This window comes from Boleophthalmus pectinirostris, unplaced genomic scaffold (assembly GCF_026225935.1).
Source record: "Boleophthalmus pectinirostris isolate CB_2022bp ecotype Guang Dong unplaced genomic scaffold, ASM2622593v1 HiC_scaffold_10, whole genome shotgun sequence".
NCBI lineage: Eukaryota > Metazoa > Chordata > Actinopteri > Gobiiformes > Gobiidae > Boleophthalmus > Boleophthalmus pectinirostris.
The window spans coordinates 18,799,489-18,825,056 of record NW_026570971.1 but is presented as its reverse complement, the minus strand read 5'-3'; the positions used below and the strand labels follow the sequence as shown (position 1 = coordinate 18,825,056).

General features: G+C 38.9%; 2 protein-coding genes across 2 annotated transcripts; one reads left to right on the top strand and one right to left on the bottom strand.

The window, feature by feature from the left end:
• Positions 1–163: 163 nt before the first annotated feature.
• Positions 164–11,650, bottom strand: LOC129409798 (uncharacterized). Its single transcript, XM_055156549.1, has 7 exons — positions 10,941–11,650; positions 5,403–5,598; positions 4,831–4,939; positions 4,351–4,564; positions 3,017–3,176; positions 2,779–2,934; positions 164–520 (listed from the first exon to the last, which is right to left on the bottom strand). The coding sequence occupies exons 2-6, from the start codon at positions 5,587–5,589 to the stop codon at positions 2,801–2,803; spliced, it is 804 nt and encodes a 267-aa protein (XP_055012524.1). The 5' UTR covers positions 5,590–5,598; positions 10,941–11,650; the 3' UTR covers positions 164–520; positions 2,779–2,800.
• A 107-nt stretch (positions 11,651–11,757) lies between these two features.
• LOC110155301 (serine palmitoyltransferase 2-like) lies at positions 11,758–25,082 on the top strand. Its single transcript, XM_020919389.2, has 12 exons — positions 11,758–12,136; positions 13,210–13,401; positions 13,585–13,739; positions 13,942–14,090; positions 15,535–15,659; positions 16,282–16,375; positions 16,475–16,580; positions 18,289–18,508; positions 19,027–19,153; positions 19,730–19,865; positions 21,769–21,898; positions 23,018–25,082. Exons 1-12 carry the CDS (start codon positions 11,993–11,995, stop codon positions 23,135–23,137), a joined length of 1,698 nt encoding a protein of 565 aa, XP_020775048.1. The 5' UTR covers positions 11,758–11,992; the 3' UTR covers positions 23,138–25,082.
• The last annotated feature ends 486 nt before the right edge of the window (positions 25,083–25,568 follow it).

The following is a 25,568-nucleotide window of genomic DNA, read 5'->3' as shown; positions in this document are numbered from 1 at the left end:
ACCTAACTATACACAAGCAGCATTTGCATTGCAGTTACTGTACATAAAACACCTTTTACAGCAAGTAGCATAACTTGTGTGGTTACATTTAAAAACACTCTCAGCAATAGAAGTGATATCCTAATATTAAATCTCAGAAAAAAAAAGAAGCAGCTTATAAATATAAACAATGTTTGTTTAAATATAAATACATTTATAAATATATAAATAATGAACAATCTAAGAACATACGTCTGTATGACATACCCTTAAAATTCCAGTATAACCAATGCAAAACAGTTTGCGCAACCAACAACAACAAATAAAACAATAATAAATAACAAATAAAATAATACACTCGAGTGCATTATATTATTATTATTATATTATATTCTGATCAGAATATAATTTGAGTTTATCACCAGTATAAAATGGGTGGTTGTACGTAGACAGTGTGGAGAGTGGGAGATTTGGAGTCATGTGCATGGTGAGGTGCTGAGCCCGCTGACTCCTTCAATGTCCTTCCCTTTTCCCACAGCATCTGAAATGACACCATTCAGCGTTAAGGCCGGTTTCAACAAACCAAACGTAATGCTTTTTATTGCCTCAGTTCCATATTTTTAATGCCATGGGGAATGGAGAAAGAAAGGCATTTGTTTCTTTCATTTTGTCAAAGTACCGTTTTGTGGTTACACGCTGTCACTCAGACATAGCTTACCATCACTCCGATATTGACGTGTTATTGTCAGAGTAGCGGCATTTCCATTTTTTAGCAAACGTCCCTGCACTCCGACATTTTTTTTTCCTTTGGTCTGAGTGGCGCCACTTAAGCCTTTTTTTCAACATCCCTTCATTCCGACACACCTTCTTCTGTACACAGACTGTCTTTCTGTCCCGGTACGTTTCTAGAGCTGAATCCGGGTCGGTAGGCGCTGTTTTGTCGATAGGAGGAGCTGCTCCCTGGTGCAATTAGAGCGCCTATATATATACGCCTGACCTCCCTGCAGGTGAGAGCGCGGTGGAGATGCCAGGTTAACAAGTGCGTAAAAGTCCACATCTTTAAGTGCGCGCACGAGGAGAAGCAGCTCTGCAGCCGCCTTTTTATAAACTTTTATGAGTTTATAAGGGACCCACGCATTTCTGGGTCCCTGTGTAAACCGCTCTGTCCTCCATGACCAGACATAATTCCAATCCTTTAGCCCTTATTCATGTATTCTCGCAACACGCTGAGCTTCACAGCGCATTCTTGTGCGCCCTAGTCTTTGGCGACAGGTAATGAATGTCTACTGCTCCTGTCTATTCACAAAAATGTCCACATTGTCACACAGTCCAGTTATTCGTAGTTTCTCGGCTTGGCCGTATCATTCCGCCTTGAGCCAAGTGCGTGTCACCGCGCGCCTTCATCTGCAGTGTCAGGTAACGCCCCGTAATCTCTCCGTTCATAAAAGTTTCAAATTCTTACGCATCTGTCCCTTGTAGCCACGCTGCTCGGCTGCACGCGCAGTACCAGGACCTTTACGTACAGTGGTGCGCCTTCAACAACTGGATAAGATAAAAGCATTCTATATAACTCTGGCGCCTGAACCCAGGGTTGACGGCTGGCTAGAAGGACTTGCGCCGTCCTTGGCACAATGCCAACTATACAACCAGATTCATTGTTAGAGAACGCATGTTTGGAGTTGAAATTGTATTTAGAATGCTTTTATCTTATCCAGTTGTTGAAGCACTGGTTGCCCTGCACGGAGCACTCTGCCTGCCTGGCTTGAAGCGCTCAAATGACTGAGAACTCTATGAGTTGGTTTAGGGAACATTAATTAAACATTTTCAGGGAACATTTATAGCAGGTGATCCACAAATGACAGATTTTAGTTATTTATTTATTTATTTATGAAACTGAAATTCCATAATGATGGATCACAATCTGAGGATTTGTCATTGAAACTGTTTTTATATGTTGTTTTTTTTTTCTATAAATTGTCTATGTGTGAAGAATCCCTCAGTCATCCAGGTAGAATCCATGAGGAGAAAAATTCAGTTTGTCGACTGGACAAAAGTTACTTTGGTTGAACACGTTTCGGAGCTCATCCAAGCTGCTTCTTCAGTTCTGGTCAGAATGCAAACAGAAACAAAGCAATGTGGTCTACACCATTCAGTGCAGTGAAGACTGCAGTGAACTCTACATTGGAGAAACTAAACAGCTACTTCACAAGAGGATGTACCAACACAGACGAGGGAGCAGCAGTGGACCTCAGTCTGCCGTACATCTCCACTTAAAAGCTACAGGCCACTCATTTGAGGACAGCGAGGTACAGATTTTAGCCAGAGAGAAAAATTGGTTTGAGAGGGGAGTGAAAGAAGCCATTTTTTGTTAAGAAAGAGAATCCTTCTCTAAACAGAAATGGAGGCCTCAGACTCCATCTATCTACTATTTACACGTCCATCCTCCAACCTAATTCGAAACAAACAAGAGAACAACAGGTGTAGCTAGTTCTGGTTCAGAGGTGTGGAAGCTCCATTATGGCCATGAATTGTTCTGCTAATTAGACTCCACACCCTGCACAGGTCAATAGGCCGAACTAACAAACAGAAACTGTAAACAAGTGTGTGTTAGTTTCAGTTAGTTAGCGCCTCCCTGCAGATATAAGGAAGTGTCACCAGCATTCTGACCAGAACTGAAGAAGCAGCTTGGATGATCTGCGAAACGTCTTCAACCAAACTAACTTTTGTCCAGTCGACAAACAGAATTTTTCTCCTCATATAAATTGTCTAATAATTGTAAATTAACAAAGAGTTACTTACTGGCTCCTGCCAAAAATAAAACTCAAGGGGTGGGGGAGGGTGAAGGGCGTTTCCTGCCCTGACCCCTATCTGCTGCCAGGTTGAACCACCTGATGCAGTGCTGGAACACCTCCACATCAGTGATTCCCCGGCATAGATTGTTCTTTTTTGCAGCTTCTAATAACAGAAGAAAGTAATACATTCAGTGTCAATGCTAATGGATTTGTGTCCCAAACAAATAATATTTAATACTACTCACGTAAAACTAGGGTCTTCAGAGCCAAATCTTTGAATGGCATTTTCTCATTCGACCCCTTCCAGCTGATTTTACAGGCACATCTGTCTGCCAAGATGTGGGCAAGAATGCTCCTCACTATACATTTGGGGTCTTGCCCACCAATTGTAGCCAGCTTGCCAATCTGCAACATTAAATTGTAATAATAATCATTGGCAATATCTAATCCCAAAACAAAATTACTCATACCCTTGACACATTTTGAATTAAAGTTCTTTTTATGGCTGATGAGTTTTTTTGTTTTTTTTTGTTGTTGTTGTTGTTTTTTTTAATGTTCATTGGTTTTTCCCTGGTTTAGATTGGTTTAATTCTGGGTTAGTTCTGGTTTAGAGCTGTCTGGTCTTAATTTAATTCTGGTCCACTACTAGTTTGACCAATCTCAATGACAATGTTTATTATAAATGTAAAATAAATGAAAAAGAAATTTTCTAAAAGTTTATCTAACCCACCAAACAACAAAGTATGTGTGTATGCACGTGTGTTATTTATTTATTTATTTATTTATTTATTTATTTTGTCAGACACAGAATCATAATCTTAAAGCACATAATCCTGAATTTAATAGATAGTGGAGCTGTTAAGGACCAAAATAATTTGCTTTTACGGTACAAGCATGAAATCTTTCCACATTACTAACACCCCCAGGACTAATATTTCTAGATATGTAACCAAGCCTAAGTCGACCCTGGACCCTGAACTGGACTTGTCACAAAATGGACTATATTAAAATGACGCTGGCATAAAAAACACTGCATAATCCCTTTTTTATTGTCTAATTTGCTTAGTTATCCATTTTGTAATGTTGAACAACTATTTTTCATACATTACTGGAGAAACTTAAATCAGCTTCAGGTTTTATAGGTTAGTAGTTTTTATGTGTGTACTTTATACTTTATATTTTTACTCAAGCACAAGTTTTGCAGTAGTACTTGTAACCGAGTAGATGTTTTGCTATATAACTGTACTTGTACTGTACTCACAGAAGAGTTGATTGAATATACAGGCTAAAGAAAGATTAGGGGGGAGAGAGAAATGAAGACAGAAAATCAAACCTACACAAAACTATTTTCATGAAGTTTTACGTTTTCCATAAAATGGGACAAAACACCTAAACTCCGCCCACAAAACACATTTCTGAGTGGTACCTGGAGGAGTAAAGAAGAAAGTGAAAGGAGAGAGGGGTGAGGCTAGGGGTTATAAGGAACATTCTAGACTGTAGAATCTACAGACTGTACAATCTACCTTATACTAATGAGGATTCAATCAGAGTATATGATTTTCCCTTCAAAATGACTTACGTGAACAGACAAGCATGTCACTTCTACCAGTTCAACTGCCCTGGAGTTAGATGGAGCAGGATGAGCGTCCTCTTCTATTGTAGCTGGTTCTGGTACAGGTGCTGACGATGGAGGTGGTACTGGTGGCGGTGGCACTGGTGGTGGAGGTATTTGCTTCTTCCTTCTGTGAGGAATTTCTAAGTCAGAGTCCTCATCAGTATCTCCAAAATAATGTCTGTGAAAATGAATATACATTATTTAAACTGCTGCTCTGAGCCTTGTCAGTTTGGTCTTAAAATAATCGCATTAACCCGCTCTGGTTCTGAAATATTGCAGAACTATACACAGGGCTACTTTGCTTTATTGCTTAATCATTCCATGCTCCATGCACTCTTATGCTAGAACCTTAAAATGTTCAAAAGAAAGCAACAACAACAACAACAACAACATGTTTTCATCTACAATTAAATGTTGCAGCATTAGGTCTGATGGCTGACTTACATTGGTTTTCTCTTTCTTTTTGGTGGCACCATTTCATCTTCTGATTGGAGGTCTGAGGTGGCACAAGTCAAAGCCTTGTTGAGGGCTTGCCTGGCTTCAAGGTAGTGTGCTAAAAAAAAAAAAAAGTGCAAAACTATTATGCAAGTTGTATTGTAAGGATGAAACAATTTAAATTATATTGTGGCTCCCTGTTAACTCAAAATCATTTAACATTTAATATTTAAATTCACAGTCAATAAAGTCATGTTTAGTCCTGACTGAGAACCAGCAGGAGGCTGGATCCTGAGGTATGTGTGTTTGTGTTTGTCTTTGTGTGTGTGTGTGTGTGTGCATGTATGTGGGTGTGTTTGTGTGTGAGTGTATGTGGGTGTGCATGTGTATGTGTGTGAGTGCGTGAGATGAGTCTTTGCTTTCCCAGGCAAAAGAATTCATGGCACACCACCTACTAAAATATTACCAATTAAGTGATGCTCTCCTTGGAATACCTCAAGGCACCCTAGTGTTCCCCAGGACACTGGCTGAAAACCAACAAGAGGCCACTTGCCATGTACCATAGTAATTCAAGGGCTTACCGCATGTTTTTATTATGCGCACATCAAACTCATCCCAGTCCTCTCCAGGCACTTCCTGTGTTTTTGCTGCCCTTGTGACCCGCCCATCTTTTGAGTATGGTGGCCACAAGCACACTCCATCGTTGACCCAGTTTGCTGGGGCAACTGCCACCGTCTTATTAATTGTGAATTCAATTAGATGGTACATTGTCAAACACTGAAAGAAAAAGCAAAAACACAGTTACAATTGAATCATATATGTATATTTAAAATTAGTAATTACTTACTTACACTATTTACAGATTGGAATATAAAAAAGTTAAAGTAAGAGTAAGTTTTAACAAAGTTCCCAACACAAGTATAAGCAAAAAGTCAACAAAACAAAACAAACCCAGCCGGTTTTATGGCGCCGACCACTCGCCAGTAGGTCAGTAGGTTCTAGCGACGTTGTGTGCATTTTGTAGGTGTTAGCTGGGGGAAGCTAACTCCACACACAGTCTCCCAACCCTGCCGGATGCAGTTTAATGTCAATACCCAGGACATGGAAATAAAATCAAAATGTGTGCAACAGAGGCATAGCCACAAAATGACCCCTGTATGGTAAAAGCACAATTTTATGGGTGATGTCCTGAACTCTAGCAGACTTAAAAGATTTAGATAGGTTAGATACTTGAAATATTTCTAAAAAGTCAGATTTAAACGGATAGGAAAAAAACAATGATTTTTCTGTATATTCTTTGTATACCACAAACACACCATGACCACACTGCACAATATTACAGATCTCACAGATGCTGTTCCCAATCACACATACATTGTCACCTGTAGCAACTCTCACTGTCCACTTCTCACATGATATTTCACTGAACTGCCTCTCAACAGTGGATAAGTTAGCAAGAGGGCCAACAAAATGCTCCTTTTTCAATATGATACATTCTCTTTTGTCCTCTCTAATTTCTGTCTCTGATAATCGCTGAATTATTTGTGCTATTGGGAACTGTGGCTTTCTTACCATTTTTTTTAGTCTGTATAAGTAGCTCTCATATGGGAACGAAGAAAATTAATCGAGAGTACCATGTTTTTGAACATCACATGGCAAATGGACCAAAGCATGGATGTTGTACACAATTAGGTCATTACCATATATGCGGCCAAAGAAGTTAACAAACCATTTTAAAAGTGTATGGGCGTAATTTGCATGGCATGTTAATTTGGGATTCACTAATATAGCAATGCTACAAAAAAGAAGCATGAAATTTTCATACATTGCTTTGTCCAAAAATGGGGAAAGCATCACGGGGCCTGTGTACAGGAGGAATTTTTAAAGTTCTGTTGCCTTCCATCTGTCTAGTTCCCGAAGAGAGCGAGGTTTTCTGGCAAATTCAACAGGGACAAAGGGACGCATTTCAACTAATTTCTGGGACATTTTTTCAACAATATTGGCAGGGATGCGAAAATTTAAAGGACCTCGCATCCAGATGTTCAGCAGTCTCCTCATAACTCCCAAACAAACCAAATGCATATAATCTAGGGGAAATCCAGAAACCATTCCAATTTGGCAGCCCTGAAATGGATGTGGCCCTTCATGGTGATGAATCTCATCAACCATGTTCTCAAACGAAATGTCTGTCCTTAAACCGTAGTGTCAAAAGTCATTTGTCTATTTACATATAGTCCAGGCACTACACATTTGTCACAGCCATGATAGGCATTGTGACCCTTCACATTTTTGACAAAGCACCTTGCAGGGGTGTCACATATAACAGCATCCAATTTAAGTTTTAATGTCTTGCCACCAAATTCAAATCCTTTTTCTAGGGTTTTTAACTCAAATACAAAATCTGCAAGAAATTTGTGTGCGGAATTAGGTTTTCTGGGACCACAAAACAAGGCAACAACAGCAGGCTCTTTCATTGGGACAGTAATCAATAGAGCAAGAATGGGCCAAAGTTGCAAAGTTGAGCTTTTGAAAAGGGGAAGGCCATCAATGTTTATGTGTAGTTTTAGAGTGAAGTTATTTGCCAGTGAGTCAATGCACTTGGACAATGTTTTTTTGAGGGAATTTAAAATACCAAAATAGTGGTATTGTCCACCAGCCTTTTCTATGACATTATATTTTGTTTTGGTTTTAAGAAGGGTCCGAGCATCTCTAGGCAGGTCAGGATGGTGGAGTCTCAGAATGCCCAGTAGTGCTGTCAGTGCAACAAGGGGTATGCTGAATTGTGTTGCCCATTTTGAGAAATTATCAAACAAAGAACTGTCCTCACCATCTGATTCCGAATCATCTTGAATATAATCAAAGTGAAAACCTGCACCATCTATTCTCATTTCACAATCATCATTATCATCATCATCATCATTATCATCACCACTCATGTTTGAAGTTAAATCTGACAAACTAGTCTCTCTAATGTTTGCAGTCCCCCCCATGTCCATGTTTGTCATCTGCCCTGTCTCCATGTTTGTCATCTGCCCTGTCTCCATGTTTGTCATCTGCCCTGTCTCCATGTCTGTCATCTGCCCTGTCTCCATGTTTGTCATCTGCCCTGTCTCCATGTTTGTCATCTGCCCTGTCTCCATGTCTGTCATCTGCCCTGTCTCCATGTCTTCTTCCACTGTTGTCTCTTCTCTATTCTGGTGTTCCTCAGCAATTTCCTGCAGTCGCCTTGCTACATCTATTTGGGTCCTCCGCCTTATAGCCGAGCCAGAAACGGGTACTGACTTTCTATTAATTTTGCCTGAAAATAGTTTAGGACAGGCAGTTAGGATAGTCATTACATTTTATGAAATATTATATTAGGGTTTTTCAGATAATAATCCTCTATAATTTACAAATTTACAGAAAACCAAGGCATTGTATAAGATGTTTAAAATGCCTTAAAATCCTATGTTTAAATAGACCAGTGTCCCTATGCGTTTCATCCTATCTTCATCAGGGAGACAAACAGTGTCAAACTTAATAATAATAATAATAATAATAATTGTATATATATATATATATATATATATATATATATATATATATATATATATATATATATATAATATATTATATGTGTGTGTGTGTGTGTGTGTATATATATATATATATATATATATATATATATTTTTATTATTATTATTATTATTATTATTACATCTGGCCTCTCCCTTGACCTACATTATTTTTGTTTATTTAGTTTTAAATTTGTTTAAAATTGAAAGTGTATATGCATATACACATTTTTAACATGTTAATTATGACTTAATTAGAAATAAATAAATAATAGAACAAATGATGATTGTTGAAAAGTTCAACATTTGTTCTATTATTTATTTATTTCTAATTAAGTCAATTTTGGGCACCCATAGGTGGGAGAGCCTGATTTTGAGAAAAAATTATGTCAAAACCGGCGCTCATAACGAACATCCTTGAGGCGCAAGTGACGCAGTCAAATCGAGGATTGGTCTTTATAAACGTCAATCAAACATCTGCCCTATCATGATTCAGCGTGCTGTTGGCTATGTCCCGGCTAGTCGCTGTACTTGCATTTGGCCACTAACGGCATTTTTGTTTTATTATGACTGAGTGCGTATACATGCACATCAGTAACCCGGTTATTAGCCATATTCCGGTTATGTCAGTATTCGGGTTACTGCGTATACATGCGCACTGAGAAACCGGGATACTCATATTCGCGTATACATGATCAAATGGAGTATCCCGGTTTCTTGACATAATCTTACAAATGCGCAGGCGCAAAAATTAACTTAAATCAATTTCATAAACCAGGAAAAATACAAACCGAGAGCCCTTTTAGCATAAGAAGCTAAGGAGCTACGAGATCTCCCACAATCCACTGTGCAGATTCTTCATTAAAATCTTCTGCATAAATAAACTCAACTTTACTTTTATAAACCATAAACACTATAGAGCTACATCAGCCCGTTTGATCATATAATTCAGCTGTGATCACATTTGTTTACGTTTTACAGAAACGAAACTTAAGACCGTTTGGCTAATTAGCATAAACTGCTAGCGGCGATAAGAACAACTCGCTCCTTGCGCCGCTGATGCGATCAGTTTTTGTTTTGTTTTTGGACTAAATGACACGACTCTGTGGATTATGTGTGTTATTTCTGTGACAGAAGAGGCGCTAATGATGGTAAGTGTGTTCCGTGCGTATAGAGTATAGGAGATAGTTCATGTTTTAGCTTTTCAGCAATCACACGAGTCCAGGTCGTACAAGTGCAGATTGTACGTGTGCAGGTTTAGCGCAGCTCTTAATTTTACAGTCATTTCACTCGTTTGGTCACTTTATTTATGTTGGTCAATTTATTTATGTCACTACTGTTGTGTTGAGAGGCTGGAAAGTGTCTTTTGGACGCATGCGCACTCAACTTTATGTTGCAGTAACCGGGGTACTGCGTATACATGCCACAAGTAACCCGGTTACTATCGGAATAACCCAGCTACAGTAACCCGGTTTCTAATAACCGGGATACTGCCATAACCGGGATACTGAAACCGGGTTACTGCGTATACATGCACCATCAAGAAACCGGGATACTCAAAAAACCCGATCATGACCGGGTTATTGATGTGCATGTATACGCACATTGTGTTATGTACAGAGAATTCTGTGTCTTCTCTTCAGCAAGACACTTCTGCCAAGATTCACTTGAAGACAAGAAGAGAGTATATTTGCATTACGCTGGAATGAGTGTATCTGGCTGTTCTTATGGCGGCTCATACTTTGATTCATACTAGCTAGTGGTTAGCCGCCTAAACCTCCGGACCTCGTGGAGCCGTCTGTTCATATTGGATGGATAGCAATACACCTTTAGAAACAAAGCCAACAGGACAGCGGATAGACGATAAAGAAGGTAGGATGCTTGTTTTCGTTAGTTTTGGGCTAATCTGTGGACGGAGCCTTACAGTTAATAGTGAGTAAATGAGCTCGTGGGTGCTACGGGGAACTGCTACACTGCCGTGTACGTTGTTGGAGCGGCGCTGACGCCGTGTGTTCGTGTTTGGACCAGCCTTTTATTGCAGTTATAGCTATAGTTATAGTTGTAGCGTTCTTGGGGCTAGTTTTGAGTGGTGGATCTGCGTAAACTTTGCCTCTGGCTGTGCGTTGTGCTCTGATTGTGATAACCAAACACAGTGAAAGAGATAGGGCAGGTAACTGATGAGCAAGGCTCATTTAGTTCATCAATAGTGACTATAACAGTCTGTTTCTGGCATACAGGTACTAGCCTTCTATACTATAGCTTTTGCTATATCAGGCCACTAGTCCTCAATGAGTATTTAAAAGCTATGTAAAGGGTACGTTAAACTGTTTGATTCACCTTTTATAACCGTTTATAATAATTATATTGAATAGAGAAACATATTCCGTATCAAAGTGAGTTTATAGATGCCGGCCGGTCGGCTATGGCTATCGCGGCACTGACTGACAGACGGTTTTGTTGTAATTTAAAGTTAAATTAAGATTAAATATTGTATACATTTTAATAATTATGCTTGAAAGCTTTCATTAGAAAGCGAGTTTGATGGGTAAAAAATACATTACATACCGGTAACTCCTTCTGAAGGTATCACTGTGTGGTCCAGTCAGGGTCCAGTCTACCTGCTCCACTCTACGGCGGGAATTTCAGTGGCGCGTCCGCTGTACTGATGTGACGCGGACCAGCCGCGGACCTGCTGTGTCGCACTTCAGCAGTGTTCAACCTCCACGCATGAGCACAACGTTAATTAACTTTAATAATGGCTAATACAGTGAACAGTTTAACTATTTACTTTCAATTAGGACATTAGGTGGGTGATTCTTTTTCTTTCTTCTAATTGCGATAAAGTCAAAGGCGCGTCCGCGCAGCGGATCTGAAACGGGTTAGCCGCGGATCCGCTCATTATAGAACACAAATACTGACTGCAGTATTATATGCGCGTTCACTGTGCGTATGTAAAATGATATAGCCGTATATCCTCTCTGTGACAGCAGGCTGCCAAAGGATTTGGGTTAGTCAACAGTCATAAAGCGAATACGGAACAAAAACGCGGCGGATCCGCAAAGCGGACTGACTGTGGGGCGGATTTGGCGGACTGAAAGCGGATCCGCTGCGGATCCCGATGCTAGCAGGGGGGCCTCAGATTGTGCCGTGCGTCAGCCCAAGTTGGTGCATGTTTGCTATGCGTTTGTGAGTCTGGAGCCTTGTAATATTGAGAGCGGGCGACACCCACTGCATGTCCGTGTCCCGTCTGTGTCAGATGCAGAGGGGGCAGGCGCACAGGCGTTTATGGAGACCAGAAGTTGTCTGGAGGCTTCATCGTGTGGACTGGAGGACGTTATCTGCAAAACTCTTTACAATAGATATCTTGGTGAAGTTTGGTCATAGTGTGTAGAAGGAGAGGAGCTCTGAGACGCGTCCGTGGACATTCAAACATTGGGGAACATGAAATCTCTTCCGCTGCGATTGGCGCGCTGCTGCTGAGCGTGGACAGCCGCGCTGACTGGATAAGCGCTCTCCCAACCCGGATACTGTCACAGCTTTGCACCGCTGTCAGCCGCCGTCCTCCTACATGATATTTCCTAGTATCGTCTCACTCTCCACACAACTGTTGGCTAGCTATGACTGAGAGCCACGCCGCCAAGCCGATTAACGGGACTGTGCGTCACCGCGGAAAGAACGGACTGAAGCCGGACAGAGAGGGCTGGGTGAAGGGACTCCATGAGCAGCCACACGCACAGCAGCCCCACGGGCTGTCCGAAGAGGTAAGGCCCGGGGACGGATTATGACAACTGATCACCGTGTAGCGTTAATGCTAACCAATTCATACAACTGAGTGAAGTGTACCAGCATTCATGCCTATCCGTGACATGAAGCTCACAGTATTGTGAGAAATGAGTTTGTTCAGATCATATGGATGCTTTCCCTCGACGACTCCTGGGCAGGCTGTGAGATAATAAATGCCAGATGATTATCATGTGCCGAAGCCAGGTCATAAACTCCTCCACTGCCTCCGTCTCTTTCATAGATTAGCTATCCGCTCCACACGTGGTTACCTTGACTAATCTCTAACCCACGGAGCCCTCCTAACATTTCTGTGTCAATATTTTTGCTGATCTCAAATATCTGCTGGGCATTCTATGCAACAGCTTTTCAAAGAGGTTAATGAGATTTGCACCCATGGGTGCACCGTTTGTGTCTTGTCCCAGTTATAGGTCCCGTTAGAGTTGCAATTCAGTCATTAAATAGTGTTACTCAGAGCACACTCGCTCATATGCCAGTGTGAGTTTCACAACTACTTTTATAGACCGGTATAACGGTACATTCACACTAGTCCAGGTTTGGTCCTGGTTTGATTCCAGTGTAGCCCTGATGTAGACTTGGTTTTGTTTAGGTGTAGTAGTGTGTGTAGTCAACTTTAGCCCAAATTCTGATGTGTGCAAGTATGAATGCACCCTAAAGCCTCCCAGAGCCCTCTAGTAGGCTAATAGAGCTAGTATAAACAAGTACAAATAAGTGGCATTCAGCTGATTAGTGCTTAGACCGAGCCTATTCTGTTCTGAGGTATGTGAGGGAGGCATGACCAGTCACATGCTGCACAAAGAACCATGAGCCCAGACCAGTGATGACAAGTGGGGCTGTCTAAGTAAGGCTGAAGACACACTTCCTGTTATGTTGCAATTACATGTCAGCATTAGTTCTAGTACAGAATACACAAAATAACTCATACCATAACCATACTCATACCATCTCATACCTAGATTTTCAGACATTAGTGCTACAGATTTGGTCAATTGTTTTATTCCATTATTATCTATTCTTTTCTTTCATTGAACAGATCAATGAATCACCAAATGGCAGCCTGTATCGCCGGCCCTTTGTGGAGTCTTTCGAGAAGACTCCCATGTTGGTGGCTGTACTCACTTACATGGGCTATGCCATCCTGACCATTTTTGGACATCTACGTGACTTCCTGCGCGCCTGGAAGATTGAAAAATGTAACATTACTGCAGAGAGAGAGGAACAAAAGGTACACTACTTTCTTTGGCACGATGTAAGCTTTTAGCAGGTGACATAATATTGATAATGAAGGTGATTGTTTCTTAAAGGTTAGTATCAAGGGAAGCGGAAGCCCATTTCCTGAATATTTCTGAACTACTTGAAAAAATATTGCTCATTGGTGTGAGTCTTTTTCTTTTGACTTTCTCCTCAGGACTTTGTTCCTCTTTACCAAGAGTTTGAAAACTTTTACACTTGGAACGTGTACACGCGAGTGCGTGACATCCTAAACCGGCCAATATGCAGCGTCCCTGGAGCCACCATGGATCTAATGGAGAGAGTATCCCACGATTACAACTGGACTTTTGAGTAAGAATCATTCTTAACACAAAATATACATCAGTGTATTAAAGGGTTTAGTAAACATTGTATGACCTACTGAAAAGTGTTTCAGTATAGTTGTCTTCTTATTTTCTATAAAAACATGGTGATTTATGATGGTGTCACTCAAGAGTTTTTGAAACAGGAGCCGCTGACACTGTGGTGATGGCCGCCTCTCTTGTCATTACAGGTACACAGGGCGAGTAGTGCGTGATGTGATCAATCTGGGCTCGTACAATTATCTGGGCTTTGCAGAAAACACTGGTCCCTGTGCTAATGCTGCAGCTGAAGTCACCATGAAGTACGGAGTGGGAGTGGCCAGCACCAGGCAGGAAATGGGTACAAGCACATAGCGAACATTAGTAATCGTGCAGCTTTAGTGCTATAGAATTCAATTAGGTCTGATTGCTTGGTTGTAAACTGAGCAGTTATTTGATTGAGTCATCACTTGCTATGTTTACATGCACACCAAAAACCTGATTCATATTTGACTTGTGGAGTTATCAGATTATTCAAATGCTAACAGTTACATCTGATGTCAGATTGTTTCCTGATTTTTGACACCTGTTTGGGTTTTGAAAAGGAAGAGAATGTAAACATGGGGAACTAATGTGGTAAAAACTAAAAAAGAAAGAGAAGTAGTTTGAAAGTGCTATTTTAAACTTTTCCAAATACAGCCATGCTTAAATGACACATATCACCTGGCATTTTTTGATGATAGATTTCTTCTCTACAAAAATCAGACCTATGTACTGGCTTATTTAAAGTGTTTTTGATGTATGCTATAATGTTGTATCCTCATCAAAACATACATGGAGTTGTGTTTAGATTCATTCACACATGTTAAACACACAAACTCTGCATATTTAGTGTTCTTTTCTCAAACTGAAAACACTGTTCTAGCTTGTGATGTCATTGAGTGGTGATACAGGAAGTGCTCCGCTGTGTTTTTAAACTACATACACATTGACAAGAATCATTTGAATAGTTTACCGTCAAACTTTTAAAGCTACATCTATAGTTTTAGCTTAATTCAAACTTCTTCATTGCTCAGTGCAGTACAAGATATTTTAGACTTTCTGGAACAATCTCAACAGGTAAAGCTAAAATATTTTTAAAAGGCAACAACGTATGGTTATTATAAAGTATTGTGGAGTAAAGCAGTTCAATTAACAAATAAAAATAGCTGTTAAACTTTAAAATTAGCAATTGATGACATCAGAAAGTGAGACAGAGCGTTTAGAGCATTGGGGATGCAGGCAGGATTACTCCAACATGTGAAAAGAAACAACTCCAGGTATGTTTTTGAGGTGGTAACAATGTTTTGACCTGACTAAAAGCTCACAGGAGTCAGTTCTGTGTCATTTTGTACCTTGACTAGTGATAAAATTGTGTGTATCTTCATTAACCTAAGAGACATGATCCTAGAAAACTAGTCAGTAAAATAAATTTGAATGCTTAATACCTTTTAATATTTTAATTTTAATAGGGTCAAACAATACCATTTTGCATTGTTTTGGTTGTTATTATTGCTTATTTAGAGCTGTTTGATTAGATTCATCTCTTTCAAACCAGTACTAATGAGACAGGAAAACCTAATACCCATACTTCTTACTATACTAAACACATGCTAAACAAGTGAGTACACATAGATGTAAACAATTAGGATGCTATAACTCTTCCATTGTAGTGATACGATTCTAATATTATGAAGTTCAAAAATTCTTCTGCATGGAATGTGTTTAGTGTTTTGATGACTGACCCTGTTGTCCCTATGTTAAAGGTAACCTGGACCGACATGAGGAGCTGGAGAAGCTGGTCGCTCGGTTTCTTGGGGTGGAGTCTGCCATGACTTTTGGGATGGGGTTTGCCACCAACTCTATGAATATACCGGCCCTGACTGGCAAGGTCAAAATCATTAAATTACTTATTTCAAATCACTTATATTTCAAAAACATTATCCTTTCCTACCCTTTCCATATAACATTTTAACTTTTATGGGGTCTGAAGTCCTGAATACATAACCAGCACTTTTAAAAGCAGCCCAAGAGTGTTCACTGCTCTAACCACAGTCGACACAAAACTTTGCATATTTCCTGAGTGAATAGTTAAACAAGACTGTGTCGCTTCCTGTCACTACCACTCTCTGTGTTGTTGTCCTATTTACTACATTATATTAGGGTATGTATGGTACATGTGGAAGCTTTAAATGAGAAATATTAGGTACGTTTTCATGAGCTTTTAACCGTTTTATAACTCACTTATTAACTCACTCAAAGTTGTGTTCATGCATTTTGAGTAGTTTGTTCATGGATTTGAGGTTTGAGTGCTTTAGATAGTCCTGTCTCATTTTTACAGAAGTCACTGATTCTGTTTATATCATTTCGTTTTAAAATCATGATACGCTGACCTGATATTTTTTCTTATACAATGATCTGACATTTGACAAAGACACAACGACAATATACGAAGCTGGAATGGGGGATTTTGACATCTCTACCATGCTAATTTGTGAGTTTGGATCTCACAGGGCTGTCTGATCCTGAGTGATGAGCTGAACCATACCTCTCTGGTGTTAGGAGCCAGACTGTCCCGCTCTGTTATCCGGGTCTTCAAACACAACAGTGAGTCAAAGCCCATCTATTATGACACACACATATATTTTACCAGCGACGCACTGCTCAGAAATGTAAGAATAACTGTTTATCTGTGTCTTTTGTCAGATATGCAGAGTCTGGAGAAACTGCTCAGGGAAGCTATAGTCCACGGTCAGCCCAGAACGCACAGACCATGGAAGAAGATCCTTATAGTGGTGGAGGGCATTTACAGGTACAGCTACACAAGAACATAATATCAGACATAATATCAGACATTAACATAATATCAGTTGGGGCTGTCAAACATATTGAAAATCAAATACTAACCAATACTAAAACTAGTATTGAAATTCGTCAGAGCAGGTGTCATCATCATCATCATCATCATCATCATCATCATCATCTTTATTCCAGACTCACAGTCAATTTTTAAAACAGAGAAGAACAGTGACATTACAAAACACCAAGACAGCCATACCAGTGTCTCCATATATTATATATATATATTATATTATATATATATATATATATATATATATATATATATATATATATATATATATATATATATATATATTATATATATATATATATATTATACTCACATATTGGACTGATATCTTATTGCACTGAATCTCATATTTGTGAGTGACATTATTATTTCATTGTCCGATTTGTTCAGCCTGCAAATAAAACTGTACATTAAAATTCTTAGTGCAGCTTGCAAAGTGTTTACTTGTGCAGTAACAAACCTCTCTGTCGCACTCGTCCATCGTGGCCTCCTCAAAAGCACCCGTAAAGTGTCATTGTAAGCCACCTTCAGTCGATCGATACTTAAACAGATACTAGACCTGAATCTAACTTGGAATACAAATAAATCATGTCTACATCAGACCTAACCTGGGCTCAGACAGAACAGAACACGCGTGAATGCATTCTACTGACTCTTTTCTGTATTCTATGTACTTTTGAGAAAATAATTTAAACACATGTTTGCACTGAATGAATGTAAACAATAATCCAGCGGTTTTCCAAGTTACAAGCATATTGAGTTCTTTCTTTGCTGGCAAGTGTGTATGTGTTTGATGTAGAAAATATACCCTTTTTTCCATCTTTTTCATCTTTTTTTAATCTTTAAAAGACCTGTATACACCGCCCTAGTCCTCCCTGTATCCTTCCTACACAGCCATTAAACTGACTGGCTCCAGCAGCTGCTGTCTGTTCTACAGATGTTGCTCTCAGAGGTTGTTGTTCTTGTAAACATGACTGAGGGGGAGCTGCTGTTGGTTGTTAACTATTAAAGTTAATTGAACAAGTAGTTGATTTTGAAGTAAACATCCCAATAGGTCTGTAAATTCTGTCTTGAGATTGTAACTCCAGCCACAAGGGGTCAGAATTAAAGCAGCACCGTGTAAGATTATTGGTGGAAACAACCTGCACCTCCCCGTGGAGACAGAAAGTTAAACCCAACCCTTGAAACATTCCCAATGGACATGGATCAGTGTTTTCCCATTTCAGTGGAATGTTCAGCGGGAGGCTAGAACATCTCCCAAGTTAAGGGTTTGCTTTGTGAAGAGGCGAGCTCGCTCTGTGTAAGGGTTTTATAGCAGTATTAAGTTTGTTATAGTGTGATAAGATCAATGCTTTGGCAAAGATCTTGAAGTAGATTTATTTGCTGAAAATCAATAACAATCATAAACTGAAAGCACTTCATGATAACATTAGACAGCCACAGAAAACCTTCCAGAGCTGTCTCCTGTTTAGGTTCCTCTTCTTTCACTCTATCTCCTTTTCTGGAAGTACAGATTTGTTTGACACAGCTGATTTAGAGCAGGGTTTGCCTTTAAACACAGCCTTCTCAAATTACATCTTGACTTCCTGTCCTAGAGCTCTCCAGAACATGTGCTGACAAACCCTTAACAGCTGTTCTCCGCCTGCAGCATGGAGGGCAGTATAGTGCGCCTGCCCGAGGTGATTGCCCTGAAGAAGCGCTACAAGGCCTATCTGTATCTGGACGAGGCGCACAGTATCGGGGCCCTGGGGCCCAGGGGGAGGGGCGTGGTCGACTACTTCGGCTTGGACCCTGCGGATGTGGACGTGCTGATGGGCACTTTCACTAAGAGCTTTGGGGCCGCTGGGGGATACATCGCAGGAAAAAAAGTAAGAAACAAGTGCTTTGAGGTTTTTTAATAGATGCATCACAGTTCTAGGGAATCATGCACTGCAGGCGTCAGTGCTTTCAGATTAACCCTACATCAGATTAGTAGAGAGCTGTTTAGGAGGGTGTTACTCTGAGCTCCATGGGCACCCAAAGAGTTTTACATCAAGTATTCATTCAAGCATCCAGACTGACACCCATCATAGACTCAGGGGTCACTAGAGTAGATGAAATCAGAATTCTTTATTGTTCAACAACATGTCAGACATGAAATAACAATAATTGTTCCCTCAAACCAGTGTTAGACATATATCATTAAAAAATAGACATCTAAGCATTTAAAGTGAGGTCAGAAGCCAGCCTCTTTTGGACTACTGTCTTACTGTGCACTAAGAAAACTGTAAAACTGGGAGAGGGATCAAACACTCAACAAATGCAGTCAGCTGAAGCAAGCACACAGAATACAAACAGTATTTTTGTGAGAAAAGTATTCTGATTTGGTTCCTAATTGTGATTGTAGGAGATGATCGATTACCTTCGCTCCCACTCCCACAGTGCAGTCTACGCCGCCTCTATGTCTCCTCCTGTGGTGGAGCAGATCATCACTTCTATGAAGTGCATTATGGGAGAGGACGGCTCAACTATAGGTCTGTTCTCTGTTTATATCTATATGCATTTAATTAATTTAATTGTTTTAAATGAATGTGTTTTTATTGTTATTATTGTTAATGCTATTGTGTACTGTAAATTATGCTTGCACCTAAGTTTGTGAATACAGCTGATGTAACTTTCACTTTGACCACCAGATGTCAGTGCTAACTAAAGATATCTGACAGAAAGTTACATAACTCTTCTCATCTCATTTGCAATCCTTGTTTAAAATGCTTATCATTGTTTAGACATCTTCCTGATAGAAAACAAAACTATGTATTTGCACATCGCTCAAAGGAGTTCACAGATTCATGTTTGCCTCTTCTCAGAGTTCTCTTGTGAGAGCTGCACAAACACAACTCACAGTGAAAGCCTTGATCTCCCCATGGCTCTTCCATTCTCAGATGTGAACAGAATTTAATTTTAGCTGCTTGTATTTTTATCATCTATTTTGTTAATAAAATAAAAATAAGTACGTATTTTTATTGTGCATAAATGTGCAGTCACAACATTCATACTGGTGAATTCTAGCCTTTGCGATTTGGTCGTAAATTTCTGTCTACCTTCCCCAGGTTGTGATCGTATAAGGCAGTTGGCAGAGAACACCGCCTATTTCCGAAAGCGTCTACATGAGATGGGCTTCATTATTTATGGCAACAATGACTCGCCAGTAGTTCCACTGATGCTCTACATGGTTGCGAAGATCGGGTACGTCAAAGTGTTGTGCAGACTGATCAACAACTAGCTGCCATGTAGTTCAGTGCAGTTTAGATTAGATTAGAAGTTCATATTTAAACCTCAATGATCATTATTCTACTCTCCATGGCTCAAATCTTACCTTAGTACATGAAAATGGCAAAAATCTCTTGCTGCTGCAAAGAAAAAGTAGCCACGATTAATACTGAGCCTCAAAGTATATTGTTTTAGGTTTGAACGATAAGTCGATATAGTAATAATAACGACAGGATTATAAGAAAGTGAATAGCAATACTGAGGAAAATTCTGTTGTTTTTTTTTCCCCAAATCATTCAGCCCTATTCCACTATGCTACTCTAAACGCTTACATGGTATTTCACAATTTACTTTCACATTATTATTTATTTACTTGTTACTTTATCGAACGTGCTTCTGACTGCAGTGAGACAAATAGTTGCATCTTTTGACTTGATAAAGCTGGACTTGGCTTGGAGCTCTGAAATTTCAGATGACTTGATGCTTCTCAAAAGTTAAATTATGTTTTTTTCGTTTCTCTAAACTGATAATATACTTTCAGTGCTCAATTTAATAAGATCAAACCATAACCAGCTTTGGTAATTTTAAGTTGTTTTTTTTTAGGTAGATCATTTGCAAAACTATATACAGTCATTTGGAATATAGATTTGAAAGTAGGGCTGTACTCGTCTAAAGAAATTCTTGGTCAACGATAGACATGTTTTGTAAATTCAACTCAAAAGGGGGGCGTGGCAAAAGCTCTGAAAATGATTACCTAACAATTATTACCTAACCCCAACTGAACTCGCAAGACACAACAGCACAGGACTTTATGGAATAAAAAGTTATTTATGCTTAAAAAAAGAACTAGGATATAGGATAGGATAGGATATATATATATTTATAAAAAGAGATTCAACTTGTGAATTATGAGTTTATCGTTTTTATACTAAAATGCTCACTCACTCACAAGCTTTCTGTTGTCCCATTTATCCTTTAATTTAAATAACAGGATTTGTCAAATAATAAAAATCGACCGATTAATACACTCTACCTGAAAAGACTTGAAACTCAAAGCATACTATAGGTTGTGCAAGAAAATGAGTTGGCTCACCTTTGGCAATGTCTTCTTCAAAGAAAAAACTGCCATCCCTGTAGGGGCTAATTATGTGTAAAACATTCCTAGCAACACCACCTAGTCTTGAAAAAACTGAGGAGATCATATTTGAGTTGAGTGTGCACCTCAACTTCTAATTTTAAATCCTGAGTTGAAAAAACAAATCACAAACCTAAGAAGTAGGTCTGTAGGTGCCTCAGAAACATTGTTACTAGATATTATTTTTACTAGATCCACACAGTATTGAAGACAGTCCAGATTCACTGTTTACAAAAATATAAAACCTCCTTGTACCCATGGAAATGTTATTGCCTTGTCTAGAATGTTCCACAGTATAGATTAGTTCATTTATCATGAGGTAGACAAGCCACGTTATGATTCAGACCTGTGGAGAGTCATCCCATTCACAGAAGGAATTATTTTGTTTTTGAGCAATAGAAACACCCGTAATGAATAAATGCTAGATGTATATATTTAAAGTCATACCATGGGACATTCTAGGCAAAGCAATAACATCTCCATAGAGACAAATAGGTAGCGGACACTCCACCAGAAAAGTTGTTTTAAGTTTTTACATTGTATATGGTGCCACTCTGACGAAGACCTGAGGATAACCGAAACTGTCAGGTATGAAAACAAACTCTTGGTCTGAAAAAAGAATCTAATAACATAAATTATCGGAACAACAAATGAACCTTATTGGACTATTAGTGGAGGTTACTTTGCTAAATATGAGTAGCGAAATTACACAAGACTTACCCAGGATCCTGTTTTGTTCCACAGAGCATTTGGGAGGGAGATGCTGCGGCGAAACATTGGCGTGGTGGGGGTTGGATTTCCTGCGACGCCCATCATCGAGTCCCGCGCCCGCTTCTGCATTTCCGCCTTACACACTCGAGAGATGCTTGACAGGGTAACTCATATGAATGTCATTTTGAAGCCCTGTATTGAAAACAGGATATTATATTATTTTTGGCCCCCTGCACCTCAGCACCATTGTCAGTGAAGTGGACTAATCTTGAAGTCCAGATTTTGAGCCTTTGTTTTGCCAAGGAACACCCACACACTCTCTTTGCATTGTTAGGGCTTGTTAAAATCAGTGTAGTTGTCTCATTTCTTGTGGACGGTGTTCCTTTGCGTCCTCGTTGTGCATAGATTTATATTTGTGAAATTCCTTTGGGGTTTCTTAAAAAGTGTGAAATAGTCCTGGCAGTCTGCATCCCCCTAATTGCATTTCTGTTTTTTTCAAACTCTAACAAACTGAAAAAGAAAGCTGTGCAGGCAGCTGTGTTTTTTGGCTTTGTTACAGGGTGTGTGGGATGCACAAAAATGTCCTCTCAAGACGATACTTGTGTTTTGCAAGATTCATAGTTTAAGCAGTTTACATAAGAGTATTTACCCATAGTACTTCTCTGCTTTTTATCAAGTTTCTGAGACATTAGTGTCTAGAAGTAAAGAGTTTTTGAGGTCAGTCTTCACACGACTCTGGCATCTCTGTGTTTCTGAATGTACTGTACTTTTGATAGACTGTGAACATAGTTAATACACGGCTTTCCTGTTAACTTTACATGTTATGCAGTAGCCCATTACTCTCTTTGAAACCGCCATCTTATGCATCACAAACTCTATTTTGTGTTACCAGATATTTCCTAGAGCTGAGGCTTAACCACTCCAGCATGAATCATTTTCTTTGATCATTTCTCCTGCTCAGGTTTTGATTGCTGTTGGTGATTTGATTGTTTTTGGCAATTTCAAAATTGAGCCAGCTTGAACCAGTCCTCCACACTAATACGATCTCATCTGTTTGATATTTGTTCAGTATTTTAGTCAGTGTACTCAGTCCTCTATCATCATCACACCATGCCTCAATGTTCTTCATGATAATGTCACCTACGCAGCTGCCTTCACTCTTGTTAAGGAGACGTATACTGTATGCTAATGTGACGTAAAACACTGCATTGTTGTGGTTATCTATAGTTCTGTACTATTACTGCACGTTGGCTCTTATTGACTATTTCTATTGTTTCCTCAGGCTCTGAGTGCCATAAATGAGGTGGGAGACCTTCTTCATCTCAAGTATTCCCGTCAGAGAGTACGGCCATCTTTGGTTTGCTCGTGTGACGACAATTCACTGGAGGACATTGATAAATAACAGTCTTCAGTGTCAAGACAACACACAACCACAATAGGAAACAGTTATTAATGTTTTCTAAGAGAGCTTGTCTGTAACTCTGCCTTGCCTTAACCAGAAGAAAAGGTCATTTATATTACTTAGTTTCAGCCATTTTTGTAACAGTATTTTGCTATGTAAAATAATTTTGCTATAATATTTTTAAGTTATAAAATTACTATATTCTAGTCTGTCAATGCCAGTGCCGTTGGGATAAGTTAAGTTTTGAACCTGTGGCAAGAAAAGTCACAAGCTAATGCTCAAAAAGAAGAATATTGTGAGGTCTAGATTAAACCAAAAATGTATCACTGGCAGCAAACTTGTGTAAAGTGCTTTCGTTAGACAATTCTCAGTATTTTAAAAGTTCAATTTTAGGCTGTCAAGGGACAAAGGGCTCTACAAATAAGATACAGCATATATTGTGTTTAACAGTCCCACCTAACAACAAAAGATTTGATTTTACTTTATACAGTTGTATGATGCATGGTCATAAGATCATAAGAATATTCTATAATGTTTTGCTGTAATCATACAGTGTACATTAAACAATAGTGCCAAATATAGAATCATATTACTGGATTTACATCATGGTTTGTACAGTTGTAGAGGTGACAGTGGCAGTAGTTAGTAACTGTTACTTGGATCAACAGAGCTGATCATTATTATTATTAATATTATTCATTGAGTCACATTTCCATGTCAGTTGACAAAGGGTATGTTTATGATGTTGAATAATATCAGCCCTATTTTAACCTATGTTGGAAGGTCATTCATTTCATGTGAATGCACTTTGAGTTGTGATTTTATAAAGCACAAGAATTCATTGTTGGGCCAAAGTACCAGAAGATGGTTACCATTTATTTTTAAACACTAGAACAGTGAACAACTTTTTTTTTTTTTATATATAATTCACCTAGTGGAATCTTTTCATGCACACGCATACACACTGATAAAACACTTCCACTGAATAGATAATGATTGATTGTACATTAGTACATTTGTAAATTATTACAGTTATAATTATAACATCTATCTTCTATCTGCTTTTACAACTTTGGTACCATAATAGGGTACTTTTATAATGATAAAACTGTTTAAGGATCAGAGAAAATGTTTTAAAGTTCTGATAAAAGTTATCCTATCATTTGTAAGTTCACTTTTATTAGAGACTAAGTACACTGTGGTCAAAGGTAATGACAACACATGACTTTGTGTAATTTATATGGAGGTGTTGCTGCACTTTGACCAGACAAGAGTTCTGAATGAAAATACTTTACATATCCATTTCTGCAGACAACCACCATGCTCATTGAAATGCATATTGTAATCTAGTTCTTTGGACCCTTTGTATCTTATTACTAAATGGGAATGTCATATTCTGTTTTGTGCAAAAGGCTGGTCTTAACTTGAACATATAAGTGTTATGTTAAGTAATATGCACTAATCAGGTGAGTGGTCTTGACTTGGTCCTGGTTTAGTCCTGGTGTAGTCCCAGTTTAGTTCCAATTTTAATTATGTGTGTGCAAGTGTGAATGCAGCCTGATACAAGATGTCATCTAAACACTGCAGCTATGTTTTAAATGCACTATGCGTATGTCTGTTGGTAACATTTACTGTACACTTTTGTCAATTTGGGGTAATCTGATGATGCAGGTTTAATTTCCTTTAATTTCCAAATAGAAGCCTGCAGGGACAAGAGAATAATGTATTTTGGTAATGTAATCATCTTCCATTTATTTCCCCTTTTGACAGTGCCTTGAAAAAACTATATACGAAATATTGTCTTTTCGGTTTTCCCTGTATCTAACATCTCTGATTTGCTCCATTGTCACCACTTCAAATGTTTGCACTTTGACAGCAGATTACTCTTCTATTATGTCTTTTATGCCTCTTGGTAATAAAATGATAAGGTGGTTTTTATTGTTAATGTGTGTATTGATAAATGAGTACAAATTGTTCTTCATTGTTGATTATATGAATAATGCAATGAAGTACTTTTAGGTTAAGGCTCTGGCAGCCCAGGTTCAGCTGTGAGTGGTTCAGAGTGCAGGCTATAAACTGTTTATTAATGCTGATTCAGTAGTAGTAAATACTTGCAAGTGGCGTCATCAGGTCAAGTCAGAGGTCAGATCTGTGGAAAGGCAAACCCACACACAGTAAGAATTCTTGCTTTGCAAGGTAATTTTTAGCAATTAAAAAAACAAGAAATGTTGCTTTTTTAAGGCTAATTAAGGTATATATTATAAAATTATATTTACAAGAAAATATTATTTTAGTTTAATCAATTTGAATTATATGGTATTTACAATATAATACTGATGTGTTTATAATGAAGAATGTGTAATGCCCCCCAAGGGCTTGACTGTCCAGTACAGCAGATATCATGGATCACCAGGGCACTATGGACAGCACA